Below are 20,220 nucleotides of genomic sequence, written 5' to 3'. Positions count from 1 at the left end.
ATCACTAACACACTACGCCGCCAGGGACTCAAATCCTGCAGTGCCAGACGTGTCCCCCTGCTAAAGCCAGTGCATGTCCGGGCCCGTTTGAAGTTTGCTAGAGAGCATTTGGATGATCCAGAACAGCATTGGGAGAATGTCATATGGTCAGATGAAACCACAATATAACTTTTTGGTAAAAACTCAACTCGTCGTGTTTGGAGGAGAAAGAATGCTGAGTTGCATCCAAAGAACACCATACCTACAGTGAAGCATGGGGGTGGAAACATCATGCTTTGGGGCTGTTTATCTGCCATGGGACCAGGACGTCTGATCCGTGTGACGGAAAGAATGAATGGGGCCATGTATCGTGAGATTTTGAGTGAAAACCTCCTTCCATCAGCAAGGGCACTGAAGATGAAACGTGGTTGGGTCTTTCAGCATGACAATGACCCCAAACACACCGCCCGGGCAACGAAGGAGTGGCTTCGTAAGAAGCATTTCAAGGTCCTGGAGTGGCCTAGCCAGTTTCCAGATCTCAACCCCATAGAAAATCTTTGGAGGGAGTTGAAAGTCTGTGTGACCCAAAAACATCACTGCTCTAGAGGAGATCTGCATGGAGGAATGGGCCAAAATACCAGCAGCAGTGTGTGAAAACCTTGTAAAGACTTACAGAAAACGTTTGACCTCTGTCATTGCCAACAAAGGGCATGTAACAAAGTATTGAGATGACCTTTTGTTATTGACCAAATACTTATTTTCCACCATAATTTGCAAATAAATTCTTTAAAAATCAGACAATGTGATTTTCTAGATTTTTTTTTTTCATTTTGTCTCTCATAGCTGAGGTATACCTATGATGAAAATTACAGGCCTCTCTCATCTTTTTAAGTGGGAGAACTTGCACAATTTGAGGCTGACTAAATACTTTTTTGCCCCACTGTATAAGACAGTTTATATTCTTGGTATTAGGAGAAGGCCGTCTGTGTGATTTTGCATTCATCTCCTGAACAACAGCAAGAGTGGTATGAAAGGCATTTATCAGAAACAATAGCGTCTTGTTTGCAGCCGGGACGGTGATCTGGTGAACAACTAAAACTACTTGCACTCTCTGTGATATGAAAACAACAAAATACACTTCAGTCCACTGTCCACTGAATGCAACATCAATGCAAGAATCTGAGAAAAACTAAACGGTACAAAATGCTTGGTTCATTTGCCTAGCGCCACACACCCTTCTGAACCTCACAGTCAGAGCTCTTCAGGGCTGTGAATCCGACTCTACAGAGAACCATACAGGGCTTAGTGTTCGAACGCCTAGGTGATCCAGAGGCCCTCATCGCGTCAGAAGCACAGCGAGATTCAGACTCAAGAGTCAGTGGACCCTGACTAACACGGCCCGACCACTGGGAACGGAGCGGTCTTCACACCCACATCTCACCAGCAAGTCGCTTTTAAACGCTGCCTGAAGCGACATCATCAGTGTTAAGATCAGGGCTTAGGTACTGCGGTTTAAGATAGCCCTTCTGATCGGCACTTTATGGGCACTTGGCAGTTTCAGCAGTGCTATCAGCACATCTTAGCACGACCCTGGACGGAAAGGCCGCCCATTTCCTCTCAGCGATGCGTGGAACCAGCCCGGGGCGTGAGTATGTGCTCACGTGTGGCACGGGGAATAGTCCCATGGACCGTGGGAGCGCTTGTGGAGCGGCGCGTTTAAACATATTCAGGATCAAGCTGGTGGCTCAGTGTCACACATCAGGTAGAAACGCAGGACATGTACCGACAACTTCTGCTCATATCTGCAGAAACGCAAATGCTTCAGTTTTACCCTGACCTTAATTCTTTTTAGCCCTCCACAATATCAACAACATATTGACCTTTCTTTTTTGTGATTTTAAAATGTGTATTCAGACGAAGAGCTGCTCACAGCGCATTGATTGGCTCAGACCCTCGTTGCCCCGTCTCTCTCCTTCTGCCTGGCCAACACTGACAGCAGACCATCTGAGCCCCACTCTCGGTGAACACTCAGTCAAACATCAGGCGCTCCAGTCAGACATCAGTACGGGACCACAGATGGTTGCTGCTTTTCCCCGCAGAGAAGGCAGCTTGTGTCGTAACAATACAGTATGAGTAGCAAATCATTAGCATCAGGGATGCTAGAAATGTCGAAATCTCAACGAGAAAAAATATCTCCTGGACTCTCCTAGTTGTGTTGGGAGCAGGGAGCAGGGAGGAGGGAGCAAGGAGGAGGAAGCAGGGAGCAGCCAGCCTACTGTGTTGGACCAGAACTTGACGATGGGGGCGTGGTAGAAGGCGTAGATCTTCCTGGTCAGGGGCAGCTTCCTGGAGCGGGGGTGGGTCTCAGTGTCGTTCTTCACCTCTGTGGTGTCATGTGACCTGGCTTCTTTAAACACGTCCTGAACGGGGGGGGATAACGTTAGGAGGAGAACGGGACACTATAGGGACCATAAAAAGAAGAACATGCGTGTTAAAAAAATAACAGCTGGTAAAGAAGAGAAGGGAGACTGCCCACCATCTGGATGTCGTCGGCCATATGGTGGAAGTTGTGCTCGCTGTCCTCCATGGTCATCTGGTGGTCGTCCTGGCTCTGAGGGATGTGGGCCATCTCTGCCTTGGACTTGTACTCTAACAGCAGGATGGCAGGAGGAACCAGCATACTCAGGATCACCTAGGGAACCACATACACACACAGACACACACACACACAAATGTTGAACGTCAATTCAAATACTCGAAGGCCATGTCCAAGTTGAGCTCAACTTCTGATGGGTCAGACGTGTCATGCAGAGGTCAGACCAGGCAGTAAAAGGGAGTCTTGGAGAAGTTGATCAACACTTGACAGCTGCAGTCTGAATCCATTGAACCCTGAGGACCCCAGCAGGGTTCAGGTACAGGTACAGGTGTGAGTGTGTAGTGTGTGGTGTTCATCCTGGAGCTAACCGTCTGAAGGTGTGAGTGTGTACTGTGGTGTTAACCCTGGAGTCAACCCCTCTGAAGGTGTGAGTGTGTACTGTGATGTTAACCCTGGAGCCATCCCTCTGAGAGTTGCAGCTACCTTGTACCAGGAGTTCTTGCGCATGTTGAGCCTTCCCATCCACATGTCCGACAGCAGCATCTGGGTGCAGGTGTGAGCCACGAAGGGCCGCAGGTGGGAGGACACAGCCAGCTTCAGGCAGGTGGAGTTGCTCCAGTTCTTCAGCTCGTAGGTGAGCAGCTTCATAGCCATGGTCTCGTCCTGGCGGAAAGACTCCTCCAGCAGGTCCACGGCCAGCGTGCCGAACTCACTGCAGACAGACAGAAGGACCATGATGAACCGTTAGTTGATTGTCAGGTCCTGATCCTTTTGACAACCCTTCCCATCTATACAAATGTTATTCCCATCAACGGAGCGGACTGTGCTAGAGTTGTTCCGATACCGATACCCGTATCAGACATTACTCAGATACTGCCTAAAATGCAGTATCGGGTATCGGCGAGTACCGAAGTCTATGCGCCGACCTGATAACATCCAATATACTAAACAGGCAGAGAACACAGCTTAACTACAAGAATACAAAAGTAATATTATAATTATAGATGTAAATGAAAAAAAATATTCAGACAGTAGATGAACCGACTTTACATTGCGGTCATCGTAAGAGAACCCTTCAATAAGAACAAGTGCTATTAGTAGTTAGAGATAGATGCTGTATCAAAATATACTTGGTATCAGATGATACTCAAGTTCAGGAATATGGAAGGACATAATGGTATGGGAACATCTCCAGACTTTGCTCTGCCTAGTGGTTAGTCCACAGCCTGACGAGGCGCTAAAGCAGGAGAACCAGGAGCCTACTTGGAGTACTCCTTCAGCTCCTCAGAAGTGTCGTCCACCAGGTCGCTCTTCTTGGCCTCGAAGCACATGGAGCGGCAGAGCTTGCAGGCCACCAGCGCCTTGGCCATGTTCTCCTCCCCGTGCTGCCAGAAGAACAGCGCCATCTTCTGCCTCTTCATCAGAACGGCCCACACCAGCAGCTCGTTGAAGGGGTAGGGGAAGCGCCGCGTCTCGGGGTCGTCGATGTCCACCATCTCTTCCTTGCTCCTCTTCTTGTTCTGCTCTGTGGAAACTTCTGGCTGCAAGGAGGAGGGTCATCAGATACCTGACATTAATCCTAATAACATAGATCCTCAATCACATAGAGGTTCTGAGGACCTACTCTGGGTTATAAAAACCTACTCTGGGTTATGAGGACCTACTCTGGGTTATGAGGACCTACCCTGGGTTATGAGGACCTACCTTGGGTTATGAGGACCTACTCTGGGTTATGAGGACCTACCCTGGGTTATGAGGACCTACTCTGGGTTATGAGGACCTACCCTGGGTTATGAGGACCTACCCTGGGTTATGAGCACCTAGCCTAGCTTGTAGGGGCCTACCTTGGGTTATGTGGACCTACCCTGGCTTATGAGGACCTTACCTATCTTGTAGAGGCCTACCTTGGGCTTGTATGGCTGGGCGGTCTTAATAAAGTGGCTGTGTCTGGTCTTCTCCTTCTTGTCCGCCTGGATACTGAAGGTCTCGTGGCTGTTCCTCAGGTGAGAACCGGAGCCGGCCATGTGGCGCCCCGATCTCTTAGGGACGGACACACACGGACACACACGGACACACACGGACACACACACACACACACACACACACACACGTGAGACTAGGCTGTGGTACAGCATGTGAAACAACACTAAGTCTCAAAGGTTCAGGCGCTTGTTATCATCCTAAAGAGGTGCAGTGTGTAGTATTTAGTGGCATCTAGCCAACCGCCTAAACACCCCCGCCCCCTCCAAACCACACCACGTCTTAAACATTATCTACACCAGCATCAAGCGGCAAGGAATGCGCTCCCCTGATCTGTTTATTATTACATGTAGTTATTGATTCTGTAAAACTATAGGTCATAGTTTGCAGGTAATATTATGTCACATATAGAGATCGCGTCCTCTGTAGTGTGTCTGTTCTGGGCTACAGTAGATTTATGGCGGCTCCGTGAAAGGGTATATATGTAGATACAAAGGCTCATTCCCCCTCAACAAAAACAACCAGTCGTATTTGAATGGGATCAACATAATTAAAACCCTATCAACATCACATACCAAAATCAACAGGGTTGTAAGGGAGTTCCCAAGGAGTTCCTTAACTCAGAGTTCACCTACCCGGTTGCTGCCGTGTAGGCTGTTGTAAATGGTCCGGAACCGTTTCCTGGTGTAGTTGCACCTGTAAGTCCCGCCCATGAGGAACTCAATTACCAGGCCCACGTCAATCAAGGTGATCTTATAGTTTGGGGGCAGATTACCCTGGAAGAAATGGATGAAAGTCACAAACCAAAACGAGCCACAACGCAACGCTACTGAACCAGGGCCTGAACGCTGGACATCCCTGACATACCTGTTTGACATCCCTGACCAGGTGGAGCAGGGTGGGGTTGTTCGAAGGCTGTTTCTATAGCGACAAAGAGGACCAAACAACACACATGTTATGAAAAGCCCAGTGGGTGAGTGAGTAAATGAGTGAGTCACTGTGAGTAAATTAGTGAGTGAATGTCTGTATGAGTAGTTAATAAGTGAGTAAAGAGTGAGTTACCGTGTTGTAGAGCTCCTCCAGCCGTTGAATGGTAAGGAAGCGGTGGAGGCTGACCCCGTTCTCTATGAGCAGCTTCACAAAGTCCACCCTGTCCATCACCAGGGCGTCCAGCATGGCCTGCTCCAGAGAACCCACCTACACACACACACACACACACACACACACACACACAATAGTCTAATCAAAATAACTGAATTCATGAATACGAAGTACAATGCGATTCCAGACAATGACAAACCAAAGGGCTCTTGAGTCGCGTGGCTGTATGATGAAGAGCCAGAGGGGCCCTGAGGGGCTACAGAACCTCCTGATGAGGGCCAACATTAGGAACACACAAGCCGCTGTGTGGCGGCCGGCCAGGTCTGCCTCGTCCACCTGACGCTTGATCCCGCTGCTAAAGGCTGTCGAGTGGAGCTGGGTCAACGAACCCCTGAGACGAACACACACCCAGCCACACGTACCAGGAGCTGCTGCCCGTACACGAAGACGTGGTTCTTGGCGATGTCCACACGGTCCCAGGCCAGCGTCAGGACCAGCTGATCGAAGGCCAGGGCGTTTGTTCCTGGAGGAGAAGACACATATTCTGAGAGTTACCACCAGGAGCCGTTGTTCAGCCTGGCCACAGTCCTTCGCTTTGAGAGGTAAGGTGGGTTCACACCAATGAGGAGGCGCGGTGTCAATACATAAACTCAATGCAAAGACGCACATTGTCCGCTGGCAAAACCTGGGCTGCGGATGGTTGAATGAGTGAATAAATGAATGGCGCGAACAACCTGGATTTCGTGTGATTCTACTCGCGGGAACACTTTCCTCGAACATAAAATTTTGAACTTTCCTGCAGATTCCCCTTGATGCTTGGTCATGACAGCCAATCAGCGTTTATTCCCTGAAGTGAGAGTGATCCGCAACATGTAGGAACAATTGATTGTTGATGTTTGTGGACTCCCGAAGCTCTATAATACAGCTTTCGGCCGTGATAATATATATATCTATATATAGATATATATATTATCACGGCCGAAAGCTGTATGTGCCTCCAAATGATATTATTAACACTAAATGATGGCGTTGGGATCTCCGAAGGTCTGGTATTTCCACAACAAGTAAAGACTCACAGTGGTGGTTATCTCTGCCTTGGCTGAGAATAAATTGCTGGAAAGAAAAGTTGCGCTTGCGTTTCGAAGTTTGCGCAGACTTCGAAACGCAAGCGCAACTTTTCTTTCCACCAATTTATTCAGCACGGGGGTTTGCTTGGCTTTAGGTTTGACAGACAGTAAGGTTCAACTTGCTTCAAAGCAAGTGTGGTAGCACCTGGCCCCATTGGTTAACTGTCTCATTCTCCATAACCATCATCCCTCTTTAAAGGCCGCCACTTCAAAACGACAACTATAGCAAACATTTTATTTAAAACATTGACAAAACATTTTTCATTAAGGTATGGCCTAGGATGATCCTCTTGCCAACATGCCTGCTAACAGAATCCATAGCAGCTTCTAGGGTGGTAATACTCCAATAAGACAGCACTTCAGTTTAGAGCCGTGTTTGGCTTTTGAAATGGAGACGGTTTGGCACTGAAACCTCCGTGGCCCTTTGGGGGTTCAGCAGGGGATGGGTTTTTGTTTGACCAAGATCAGATCTCCATGTGAAATATGTGGTTCTGTAGGGGCGTGGCCGATCCTATCCTCTGGGAAAAACTCCTGGTTGACCAGTTCCTCCACCAGATCCAGCCTTTTGGTTTCATTCTCTCCCTGACCCCAGAAACCACTCAAATGTCATCAGTCACTAAATAAAAAGAACTAGAGAGGACATTAAAAAAAAACTGTTCTATTTTTGTAGTACAGCTTGAAGAAAAGCATCTTATTTGCACCTAAGGTGTACAACATGAGCATGCTCTCTCCCCCTCTCTGTCTATCTCTACCACTCAACCAAAAGTAAAACAAGCAAAAGACCCGAGATGAAAAACAGGCTCCACTTGATCTCTGTCCACTTTGAGAGGAGCACAGGGGAGGGAGGGGGGGCGGTCGGGTCTCCAAACAGCTCAATACCAGAATGAAAACACAGAGGCCCTCTCTCCTTCAAGGGCCAACAGGTCAGAGCCTAGCATGGGGACCTGGGGCCTAGCATGGGGGCCTAGCATGGGATCAACGGGCACTAGCATGGGGTCCAGGGGCCTAGCATGGGGTCCAGGGGCCTTAGCATGGGGTCCAGGGGCCTAGCGGTAGCAGGCCCGGTCCCTTCCCCTGGTCGGGGTAGGCTCCTGGGCGGTAGGGGGCCTGTATTGGGGCAGCAGGAGGAGGAGGAAACGCAGCAGGAAGTGCCGGCCATGAACCCACCTTTGAGCAGCGCTCTGAGGATGGCCACGTCAATGTCCTGGTGGTCTTCAGAGCTGAGGTGGAAAACAGTGATCTGCAGGGAAAGAGCAGACAGGCAGTTAGGAGACAGGCAGTTAGGAGACTTCAGTAAGGAGACTTGAAAGAGAAGCATCCTAAGACTGCTACAGTCAGAGCAGCATTATGATCAGCCACATTCTCCTTTTGATTAGCGTTATTAGCACATGCCTATCTCATTTCCTTATTACTTTAGTACCCTGTTATCTGAAATATGCGAGAACATGTTCTGCTACAGGGCAATGGCAGTAAACAGGGCTCATCTCTCATCGGCCTCGCCTTCCCTTCATATGATTGTGATTGGGATTGTGAAAGGTTAATGGGGAAAACCATGCTAATAGTCTATAGATCATTACAAAGAGCAGCTGAAGAAACGACGAGAAGGTGGAGCGGCTCACCAGCTCTTTGCTCTTCATGCACTCCATGAGCGTCTGGAAGAGATGGATGGCATCGCTGTGGCTGAAGTTGAAGGTTTTCTTGATGGTGGCGATGATGTCAGCCTCCACACCATCAGGAAGGCCTCTGCATGACAAATAATGATAAACAATAGAAAGAATATGTTTAATTTCACCGCACAGGGGATGCTACTGCTCCCCTAACTTTGGTACTCTGGGGTCCCCATCTCAGGACGTGATGGGGGTCTCCCCAACCTAGTTCAACGACTCATATATTCTGCTTGTGGTTGTTAAAAAATCTTCACCAGATTCCTTGTTAGCCTCTGGTTAGACTGAGGCCTTTAGATTGAGGTTGGATTAGATCCTTTTCAGAGACGCATGCTCCGGGGGTCGAGCCCCTCTGAGGGCCTGGGAGGTCGTGACCTCCATCGCTCCACATCTCACCCCCCCTCCTCTGTCTGCTTGTGGATGTAGGCCAGGATGTCGGCGGCGCGGCCTGTCCCCTCGCACACCACCACGGGCACGGCGGGGCTCTCCTGCAGGTAGTCCAGCACCGTCAGGATCACGTTGGGGCCCCCCTCCAGGATCAGGGCCACCACCGGGACCCCCTGCCCAATGCCTGGAGCGCACACACACACACACACACACACACACACACACACACACACACACACACACACACACACACACACACACACACACACACACACACACACACACACACACACAGATTAATCTACTGGTCCCACCCACCCACTGACTAACGGTAGGGCAGAAGCCCTCCGTGATACCCCCTGTCTCCTCTTATCGCTGGCTGTCAGCCACAGAGGCACAATGAGCGCCACAACCATTAACACAAGATTCAAGTTATCACAACAGCTTCCCAGGGCGGGCAGTTGCTATTGTTCTTTCAATTTAATTTCCCAATAAGTTGTGTCCATAGGTCCACCGGTAGTAGTTAAGTTATCTTAATAGACTATACACTGCGTGATATCCTAGTCCTGCTCAAAGTGAAAGGCCCACATGTTTACATTCCTGTAAGCACATTAAAGGAGTATTTGCTTTAATCATTAACGAGATTCAACTGCTGCCTCAGGCACACGCTCTTAAATGTTTGACTTTGGGAAATGTATTACAGCCAGAGTCCCTGTGTTAGGGGTGGTGTGAACAGCCAGAGACCCTGTGTTAGGGGTGGTGTGAACAGCCAGAGACCCTGTGTTAGGGGTGGTGTGAACAGCCAGAGTCCCTGTGTTAGGGGTGGTGTGAACAGCCAGAGACCCTGTGTTAGGGGTGGTGTAAACAGCCAGAGACCCTGTGTTAGGAGTGGTGTGAACAGCCAGAGACCCTGTGTTAGGGGTGGTGTGAACAGCCAGAGTCCCTGTGTTAGGAGTGGTGTGAACAGCCAGAGTCCCTGTGTTAGGAGTAGTGTGAACAGCCAGAGTCCCTGTATACGGAGTGGTATGAACAGCCAGAGACCCTGTGTTAGGGGTGGTGTGAACAGCCTGAGTCCCTGTGTTAGGAGTGGTGTGAACAGCCAGAGTCCCTGTGTTAGGAGTGGTGTGAACAGCCAGAGTCCCTGTGTTAGGAGTGGTGTGAACAGCCAGAGACCCTGTGTTAGGGGTGGTGTGAACAGCCAGAGACCCTGTGTTAGGAGTGCTGTGAACAGCCAGAGTCCCTGTGTTAGGAGTGGTGTGAACAGCCAGAGACCCTGTGTTAGGGGTGGTGTGAACAGCCAGAGACCCTGTGTTAGGAGTGGTGTGAACAGCCAGAGTCCCTGTGTTAGGAGTGGTGTGAACAGCCAGAGTCCCTGTGTTAGGGGTGGTGTGAACAGCCAGAGTCCCTGTGTTAGGAGTGGTGTGAATGTACGACTACGGGTAACCTCTAACCAGCACACCAACTCCTGACCCAGCTCATAGGATCTCTGGCTGCCCGTTCATACACAGGGGCTGAACCTCTCCTCCCTCCAGGTGTCTCAGAGAAACAACACGCTCATCTTCAATAAGCTAAATTAGGGCATTTGTTATGAAGCCTGACTGACATAGACTACCCTGTTACAACTATTTTCCACCCCTCAGAATCTACGGTGGAAATGTATCCATGGCCATGACAACATGGCTCATAGGTCCAGGGTCAGAAGGACGAGGAAGATAAGGAGAGACTCACAGACAGAGACACAGAAGGAGTGGCTCACAGACAGAGAGACAGAAGGAGAGACTCACAGACAAACAGAGGGAGAGACTCACAGACAGAAGGAGAGACTCACAGATAGAGAAACTCAAAGAGAGACAGAAAGAGAGAGAGACTCACAGACAGAGAGACAGGAGGAGAGACTCACAGACAAACAGAGGGAGAGACACATACAGACAGAGGGAGATAAAGAGACAGATAGAGTGACTCAGAGACAGACAGACAGCCAGCTGGACTCACGGGCGTGGATCCTCTGCAGGTTGATGTGTTTCTCCAGCTGCCGGCGGAGCTGTACCTCCGCACCGTAGCGCCCCACCGTGCCGTCGTCCACCAGCAGGAAGTGGGAGTGGGAGTTGTTGAGGACGTTGAGCTTACTGAGGGGGTTCAGCAGCGTCTGGTACGGAGCGATTACCTGGGAGGAGAAAACACATACGATTTTAAAAGCTCACATCTTAATCCTTGTTCACCATACATTAACACACACAGAACCAGTCCCAAGGCACCACTGCTTACGTCTCTTCCGATGAGGTCGTTCCGGTTCTCGATCACCCCCCAGGGAGCGATGCCGATAGTGCAGATCTTCTTGGAGGATCTGGTGGAGTGGTCCTTCAGCGCATCGCCAACGTGTTTCGCCACACCTAGATGGAGGAGCTATGTTATGGACTACAACTGGACCCGGTGTTATGAATGGACTACAATTGGACCATTGTTATGAATGTCTACAACTGGACCAGGTTTTATGAATGGACTACAACTGGACCGGTATTATGAATGGACTGCAACTGGACCCGGTGTTATGAATGGACTACAACTGGACCCGGTGCTATGATTCTTATGAATGGACTACAACTGGACCCGCTGTTATGAATGGACTACAACTGGACCGGTATTATGCTCTAATTTGTTCTTCATATGTTCTAATGAAAGACCCAAACAATCTGATACCATGGTTATTGTTAACATCTGCTATGTTCTCATAGAGTTCTGCCTCAACCCTCTGGTACTTTTACTTTGAAGGCGTGCCTTGAGGGACACGATCGTTCAGAAGCCATCAGATGAGCGCAGCATGTTGCTGTGTCCTCTCTGATCTGAGCGCTCCCCGGTGGAGCGAGAGGCAGCGGGCCTCAGCAGTAATCTGGCTCTGGGTAATGGGGCGTGTGAGTAATGATTTAAACACTATGATCGAGGAGCCGTGTTGGCCGGGCCGTGTCAGACACGCCTGGACGGGACACACCCCTCTGCGAACCTCTAACTCCTCACCTGCCTCCGTCAGCAGGGCGCTGGTGTGGCGCCGGGTGGTGCCGTTTGAAGACACAACCTTTATTGTCCACGCCGTACGGCACGCACGATCTGTCTGGGGGTTAGCCTAGCGGTGCTGTCTGGCGGTCAGCCTAGCGGTTAGCCTAGCGGGTTAGCCTAGCAGGGCTGTCCGGGGGTTAGCCTAGCGGTGCTGTCTAGGGGTTAGCCTAGCGTGTTAGCCTAGCAGGTAAGCTTAGCGGGGCTGTCTAGGGGTTAACCTAGGCAGCAGCAGCAGAAGGATGTGGGACAGCCGTTTGTTCCTACCCGTGTTGACCCCACCGGTGAGGATCCAGGCCCCGGTGGTGACGGCCGCCTTGATCAGCCCCTTCCCCACCACCTGCTTGATGCGCGGGTGCAGCTCGAAGTTCTGGATGCCCCCGTGGACTGAGATGAGGATCTTGGGCAGCTCCATCTGCCACTCCCTCAGCATGAGGCGCAGGACGTGCTCCGGGGGCGAGTCGTGGGACAGACGCACGTACTGGGGGGACACACGGACGTCAGCAGGAAAGAGGGCACATGGTAACAAGAACAACAACAATGTACTGAAGTAGGTTTCTAACAGCAACAACAACAACATGTACTGAAGTAGGTTTTTAACAACATGTACCGAAGTAGGTTTCTAACATTTAACAAACACACAACCGCCTTGTACTGAAGTAGGTTTCTAACATTGAACAACAACATTAAGCTTTAACATTAGCCATCAGTATCTTCATACTTCATACAATTCATACTAAAAGCCACTTCTTTAAAATAATAAAAGAAAGTGTATTCTGAGTCCCTTCCATTTCCAAACAAGGTCTGGATCTCCCTGATGGATGACAAAGAGTCGACCAGGACCAGGTGCTTCCAATCAGCTTCATGTCCTCATGGTGGATATGCCTTTGCTACCTGGTAAGCCTGCAGTACCACTCTGCCTCTTCACCGTGTTGGCCGGTACAGCCCCTCTGAGCTCTGAACCCCAGGACCAGCCCCTCACCTTGGCCCTGTAGGAGTGGGAGCCCCCCTGGAAGTTGACGACCCCGTAGGCATCGGTGGGGCTCTCCTCCGTGTGCCGGTCCACCGCCCACTCCTGGGGCTCCGCCGCGCTGCGGTCTGGGTCGTCACCCAGCCGCCCGTCCGAGTAGCGGACGGCCAGGCTGGCGGGGAAGCCGGCATGCTGCCGGACCAGGCGGCCGCAGCAGCACCTGAGGAGAGCACACGTTAACACACCGGACCTCCTGAGGAGAACACAGACGTGTAACAATGTAATATAATAAAGTTTATGAACTAAGGTACAGAAGTACAGAAACGCTGTGAAAAAGAATACAAAAAAGGCATCTGGTGGACTCTCGGACCTCCGATGGAAGCCTGAGGGGTACCCTGTCCTCCATCAGGGTGCCCTGTCCTCCGACAGGGTACCCTGATGAAGGACCTTCCGGGCCCCTGATCAACTGGTCGTCGGGCTACCAAGGCCTGACTGGTGTCTGCAGCGAGCAGGAGTCCGGCGGAGCAGCAACACTCACCGCACCAGCTGCTGGCAGATCTGGCATCCGGGCAGGCATCTGGAGGGACAGAGGACAAAGCAGCAGCTTTAGCTGTGGTTCAATCACAGATACGGTCGAAGTGTGACAGACCCATCACCAACATGGATGGGCTAATGCTTCAATGCCGGGGGGAACGGTGACTGGTTAGATGCTTTGGGGGAGGTCATCTGTATTCTGGGGGGCCAGAGGTCAGGCTGCTGGCTGCAGTGACCATCATGGTCCCGCTGTCGTCCTACGGACAGACGTAGCCTTCCCCATCCCCTCTGGATCATCTACCGGGAGCTGCCAATAGCTGATGCAGTAAACCGCGCCGGCAAATTATTGATCAGAAAAAAAACAAAAGGCCAACAGCAGAGCGTTGGCTAGAGGAAGTGGGGCCGGGGCATTGGTGAAAACGTAACCAACTGCAGAGCGACAATCCTCCACAGGATCTGGACACTTTGATTACCTTAGGTCCTCTGGGAATTCTGGAATCATGCACAACAAGAGCACTCCTGTCCAACAGCATCTTGTTGACATATGGGTAACATGATGACATGTTGAGTGGGCCGTACTTCTCTTTACAGAAATACACACACGATTCTTTTCCATATAGGGAACTTCTATAAACAGGGACTAAAGCACAAGGGTGTTTGTGGTGATGGAAAAATGGCTGAATAGAAAATAATGATACATCTTTGTGTTTGAAACAAAGATAAGCGACATGAAGCAGAAGATACTGGAGAGGAGAGTGATTCAGCAGAGGCGTTAATGACAGTGGAGCCATAAACAGGGAGCTCATGAGGGCCTGCCTCAACCACCCCTTGCAGAGCTGTGGTTAAGCCCGGCTTACCTCCGCACACACCGTACAATTACAGGCTCAGCCTTGGCGGGCCGCCGGGGGGGCACAGAACACACACCTGTGGGGGTCTTTTGACACTGGCAGGATGTACACACATTCCCTCTTGGTGAAAGTGCTTTCTATCCAGGGTTTCTGGGACTGCAGAGGGAGAAGAGAGGAAATACATCAACGGGTGAAGAACCTAATGGAACAAAAAATACATTTTCAAAGACATTTGTTTAAACAAATGGCAATCATTTAACATCATGCATAAAAACCATACATAGCACAACTACCCAGAAACCTTGTCCCTGCTGAGAGCAGAGCAGCTTATCCTGCACAAAACCACCACCTAATCAACTAGTCCCATAACTCCTAAAGGCGCCCCTCCAGCTAGGCAACTGGAGAGAACCGCGACCCAGTTCTCCAGGAAACCTCCGCTGGGAGGGGCTTAGTCCCACTGTAGCGCGATGGAAGAAATCTGCCGTTTAGAACAGCAAGTCCCCCTCCTGCTGCAAATACCTCCGTACACAACTCGGCTAAGCCTGCCGAAGGCCCGCGAAGCGCCTGAGCGCAGTCGGGCTGCGGGCCGGTCAAGACGGCGTTAGGACGGCGACCGCATGACCGCGGCCCCTCGGCGAGGGCCAGCCTCCAGTTACCTCGGCGTCCTCCTCTTCATCTCTGTGTTTAAGGGCTTTGTACAGGAACATAACCGGGACTGGCCAGCAGCGCCCGGACAAAACCACCGTCACCACAGCCTCAGCGACACGTTTGATCTACCCGACAAGACCACCGTCACCACAGCCTCCGACACGCTGGCTCTTCACGACAAGACCCCGTCGCTACACCCCGCTGCTACACCACTAGTGTTCTCTGCCCGCTGGGTCCCGCTGCGACTGTAGGTCCTCCTGAACAGCTTCAGCGCGGGTCTCAGAGTGAGCTCCGCAGCGGCTGGGTTCAGAAGCGGCTTTAGTTAGAGTCTGAGCGATGAGTGCGAGGTTAGCGTGTCGGCTCCTGACTCCCTGGCTGTTAATCTATAAGAAGCTACCGAGGGGCCTGATGAATGTGTCTGGGACAACCTGAATATTATACTGGATTCAGGAACAAAAACACAGGGGGGGAGGGCGGGGTAGAGGATTAGTGGAAGGGCAGAGACCTCAATGATATATACCTACCACACACACACACACACACACACACACACACACACACACACACACACACACACACCTTGTTACTGTGGTCACAAACACACTCCTCCATCAAGCTGATAATAAAGCTTCACTATGGAAGTCTTTCTCGGTTTCAGCGAGCTAACCGCTTGGCCCAACAGGAGCCCACATTACTGCAGCTCGGATCTGGGCTCCTCCAGTACAACACTGGGTCAAAGTGGAGCCTTCACACAGGCCTTTTACACTGGGGCTGTGTTCAGCAGTAACCATGGTACCTGAGAATGTCAGGCAACAATAGAGTTAAGGGCGTTAGAACTCCTGCCAAAAACACTCACATGTTCACTCTCTCTTCCTCCCTTCTCACTTCCCTCCCCGGTTCCCGCCTCGAAAGGCTTTATGAGCGGAGGGTTCCTGTAGGAAGTCGGCCGCACACCTCTCCTGGAGAACACTTCCCTGATTGACCCTCATTGTTTACGGCCCAGTGCACGGCTGCATGCCTCAGCCCGAGGGTCCCAGGAGCCTGACCACGCCGTCTCTGTGGTCCACACACACACACACACACACACACACACACACACACACACACACACACACACACACACACTTCCTTTTCTCAAAACTTCAAAACTTTCAAAACTTTCCACGGCTGACATTAGTCTTGTGTTTGACTTGGGTCTTTTGTCTGCCGCTTCAGTGTCTCGCTGGATATACGAGGTTTCCGGACCACAGTTCTACAACTCTCTTGAGTCCTCTCAGAAACCAAACATCCCATGATTCCCTCTGATGTACAAGAGTTCTATAGACTTTAATCTACTACTCAACGACAATGTTAATAATTAAATGCTTAAGGCATGTTGACATTGTGAACGGCACAAAGGGTTGAAAGTTCCAAAACTCGATTCACATTAATAATAAGACAACATTGATGACTTGAGTTCTGAGTCAGCTCAGGTGTGTTGACCTCCGGGTGACGGAGTGGCCGATGTGACAGGACAGCGGAGATGAAGTGAAGGTGATGGAGTAAGAGCGTTGATGTGGTTTGTGTTGAACAAAAAGAGTCCTCCACTCACTCCCTACTTCACGACTAGCACCTTGTGCGGAATATCACAAAGTTAACACACATATAGTCATGAAATCAAGTATCATTCCAGTCAAAACACATTGTTGAAACCAACCTAAAATCGGATTTAAACTCTAGCTTCTAGAATACAAACAAACCAAATATTTATATATGAATTAATATTAATAATTATTAATTTATTAATTCAGATATTTCTTAATAGTAAAATGTAATTTTTAGTGGTCTTATTATTACCATTTCAAGACGTATTTAAATGGTGGACATGGGCACTATAGCGCTATTGTACTATAGTGCTATGCGCCCAGCATACAGCAGGCCTAGGAGAGAGAAGCCATGCAGGTCTGCCTAGCCAATTATGTGGGTATGCAGGTTTGTAAAAACTGACGAATAGAAAGTTGTTCTGGAATGCCTGTATTTGGTGTCTTTGCTAGGAATGCACCTAGCAAGACCTGGGAGTGATACTTGAACCAGGTATCAGGGCTGGCTCTGAAAAGGACTCTGGGTCGGAGTATCCCCCCCAACACAAAGGTATAAAGAGCCTCTTGTACTGTAGGAAGAGAGTGGCAGCAGATCTCAGGACTGATCTAAAGAGCAGGTGACTTATGTTGATCCATCACGTGCTTCCTTGCATTAATGCCCAGAATAATCAACCAATAAATGTTCTTAATACAGCGGATGAGAACCAACCGTTGCTATAAAAATCATATGAAATGACCATCCGTACCCCTCGCATGTTGAGCAACTCATATTAAAGATATCTCAGTTATGACTGCTATGAAACGACAACAGAGTGCCATTGCTCCTCCATTCATCCTGGTTCAAACAGGTCTCTGTGTCTCAGCATGAGGCCCAGACAGTAGAGGTCTGCTGAGGCCCTGATGCCGACGGGAGGCAGGCTCGTCACGGGGCTGACGTGCTCCCAGTCCGCCTGCGCTGATGTACAGACATGTGACGGTGGTCCTGGCCTCAGGTCCTATAACCCCAGGGTCTTCAGAACCCAGTCCTCTAGACTGCAGGAACCCATGATGCCTTCAGCATCTGCTAGTCACAGGGAGGAGGGTTTGGACCAACCCCTAAAGAGCAGGAGAAGATGTGAAAGGGAAGGCTATCCCTACAGAGCAGGAGAAGATGTGAGAGGGAAGGCCACCCCTAAAGAGCACGAGAATATGTGAGAGGGAAGGCTACCCCTAAAGAGCAGGAGAAGATGTGAGAGGGAAGGCTACCCCTAAAGAGCACGAGAATATGTGAGAGGGAAGGCTACCCCTAAAGAGCAGGAGAAGATGTGAGAGGGAAGGCTATACCTAAAGAGCAGGAGAAGATGTGAGAGGGAAGGCTACGCCTAAAGAGCAGGAGAAGATGTGAGAGGGAAGGCTACGCCTAAAGGGCAGGAGAAGATGTGAGAGGGAAGGCTACGCCTAAAGGGCAGGAGAAGATGTGAGAGGGGGGGTAGTGAACCTGCCGCCTAATATTGCTTTCAAAAAGGTTCAACTAGATAGCAAAAAACTGCTAACATTTAAAAATGACCAGTGAACCTTGGTCCGAAAGATAAGAGCGACTGTTGACTCTTCTTGTAGTGTGCTGTCCCGCGCTCTCTCCTGCGTCCACAGGGGGCACTGCAGGGGGTCTGGCTGGGTGGGTTTCCCCTGATGGACCTACAGGACTACTCCAACGCTCTATTCATAAAGTCAACAGACCGAGACTCTCTCCCCTGTCATACCAGACCAGACCACCTCATGGGGACTCTACTCACCAGGACACTTTGTGAACTGTGGAGGGGTGGAGACCTAAAACCAGTCCACATGTTGATGGAAACACTTTGCAAAGAGCTAAGGGTATAAATGATTGATATTCAAGAATATTCCTACTTTTATTCTAGTTCACTTTCCAGTTCATTTTAAGAGTGAACCGTTTCCATTCGGTCTCCACAGTGATGTCTATCAATGGGAGCAGAGGAGAGAAATCTAAACACCAGAAACATTTTCCACAGACCCACATGGTGAGTGAGGTAGCCCGTCTATACCAGACCACGAGGTCACAACATGTCCACCCACACTCCGAGAGACACAGGAAATAACCATGTAATAACACAACCAGCTATCAAAATAAACACTTTCCTGGGACAGAACAACATGCTGTAATTCACTAGCGTCATATACACAGTAGTACACAATGACAAACCAAGTCAACCTCTTCCAGGTACTAATAAAAGCGCCGGTTACGTAACCTGTGTAGATATCCCTCTATCTGCCCCAGGAGCTCTGTGTCGCCGAGGGCCAGCACCAACCCCCGTTACGCAGGGTAAGCTAAAGCCAGGGCATGTGACTGGTTCAGACCGGGGGAAGTAGGCCTGCTTCCTACTGAGGCCCGGGGCCCATTGAGAGGGTCAGCTGGATAAGGCACATACCGTGTTCCCGGAACACAGCGTGTGAGCGAGGTTCATCACCTCGCTGGTCGTCATAAGGCGTTTGAGTGTACACAACACTTCAAATCACACGAGCAGAGGAGAACACAGGTCCTCAAGACTTCAAAAGCACTCTACACAATAACACACTCGTTCTGAGAGGTACAACTGAACACACATTGACACAGAGGTGGAAAGGTTTGAGAACATGGTGAAACAATTTCAAACACACGTGCCGTTATGCATTGGATTTGAACAAATACTCTGCAAGTCCAGACACACACACACACACACACACACACACACACACACACACACACACACACACACACAGACAATAAGGTGATATATAGTATCTAACACTAGGCTATTCATATCACTGAAAACACACATTTCAATAGAATAGGCTCATTTCAAGGAAGGTGTGTGGAATGGCCTACAAACACAACTACCCTACAAACAGAACAATATAACAGTATGTAGGGACATAGTGGAATAGCCTAACAACACAACACTATAACAGTATACAGGGACATAGTGTAATAGCCTACCACAACACTATAACAGTATGTAGGGTCATAGTGGAATAGCCTACCACAACACTATAACAGTATGCAGGGACAAAGCGTACTAGCCTGCCAACACAACGCTATAACATAATGTCATAGTGGAATAGCCTACCAACACATCACTATAACAGTATGTAGGGACAGTGGAATAGCCTAACACAGCACTATAACAGTACGTAGGGTCATAGTGTAATAGCGTACCACAACACTATAACAGTACGTAGGGTCATAGTGTTATATAGTACTGTTACTATAGTAGTAGAATAGCCTACCAGCCTACCAGCCCAGCGTGGCTGTGAGCGGCAGTACTGGAGATCTTAGCATTAGCGGTTAGCTCGCTACCAGCTAGCCCCGTTACCACATTCAGCTCCGGTCCACGGACCCGGAGCCGAGGCTCCCCGACATGCGACACACAGCACGCCGACCCTGGCGGCATAACCCCGCGGACAAGAGGCCTCCCATGCCCCGGATCCCGGACCGCGGAGCCGCTCCATGTCCCGGACCACGGAGTGGACTCCGCCGCTGTCAGCACGCAGGTCGACCCGCCGCTCCAACCGGCGGTCACCGCCGTCCTGAGCCGTTAAAGCACCACCATTCAGACCGACTCCGCCACCTACCATCCTGTCCTCCGGTGAGACTCAGGTGCGCTGCGCCGCGGCTCTGACCCATCTAGTGGCGCGGGTCTCCGTGAGCCCTGGAAGGAAAGCCCGGTGAACAACGCTGGAGGAATCCGCCTGGGCTGCCGCTCCGATGAGAGGCTGCTGCT

At 50.3% G+C, this 20,220-nt stretch overlaps 1 protein-coding gene across 2 annotated transcripts in view; it reads right to left on the bottom strand.

Moving 5' to 3' along the window:
* trpm7 (transient receptor potential cation channel, subfamily M, member 7) overlaps positions 1-20,220 on the bottom strand; it is a gene marked incomplete at its 3' end in the record, with an annotated part of 23,195 nt that extends 2,975 nt beyond the window's left edge. The window contains exons 1-19 of one of the 2 annotated variants that reach the window (XM_079736740.1): positions 20,072-20,220; positions 14,311-14,390; positions 13,391-13,429; positions 12,865-13,072; positions 12,150-12,363; positions 11,100-11,224; positions 10,827-10,998; positions 8,844-9,018; positions 8,403-8,526; positions 7,951-8,023; positions 6,079-6,179; positions 5,618-5,752; positions 5,423-5,476; positions 5,191-5,331; positions 4,480-4,614; positions 3,839-4,116; positions 3,059-3,287; positions 2,516-2,671; positions 2,256-2,399 (exon numbers count right to left, since the gene is read on the bottom strand). In XM_079736740.1, coding sequence (XP_079592866.1) covers positions 2,256-2,399; positions 2,516-2,671; positions 3,059-3,287; positions 3,839-4,116; positions 4,480-4,614; positions 5,191-5,331; positions 5,423-5,476; positions 5,618-5,752; positions 6,079-6,179; positions 7,951-8,023; positions 8,403-8,526; positions 8,844-9,018; positions 10,827-10,998; positions 11,100-11,224; positions 12,150-12,363; positions 12,865-13,072; positions 13,391-13,429; positions 14,311-14,390; positions 20,072-20,074 — 2,586 coding nt within the window. In that variant the 5' untranslated portion in view covers positions 20,075-20,220. Of the gene's footprint in view, positions 1-2,255; positions 2,400-2,515; positions 2,672-3,058; positions 3,288-3,838; positions 4,117-4,479; positions 4,615-5,190; positions 5,332-5,422; positions 5,477-5,617; positions 5,753-6,078; positions 6,180-7,950; positions 8,024-8,402; positions 8,527-8,839; positions 9,019-10,826; positions 10,999-11,099; positions 11,225-12,149; positions 12,364-12,864; positions 13,073-13,390; positions 13,430-14,310; positions 14,391-20,071 lie in introns of those variants that run through there. The other variant, XM_079736741.1, reaches the window with a different exon arrangement.

Source organism: Pollachius pollachius (assembly GCF_949987615.1).
Source record: "Pollachius pollachius genome assembly, chromosome: 5".
NCBI lineage: Eukaryota > Metazoa > Chordata > Actinopteri > Gadiformes > Gadidae > Pollachius > Pollachius pollachius.
Note: the sequence above shows the minus strand (reverse complement) of the source record. Positions and strands in the feature narration are given on the sequence as shown.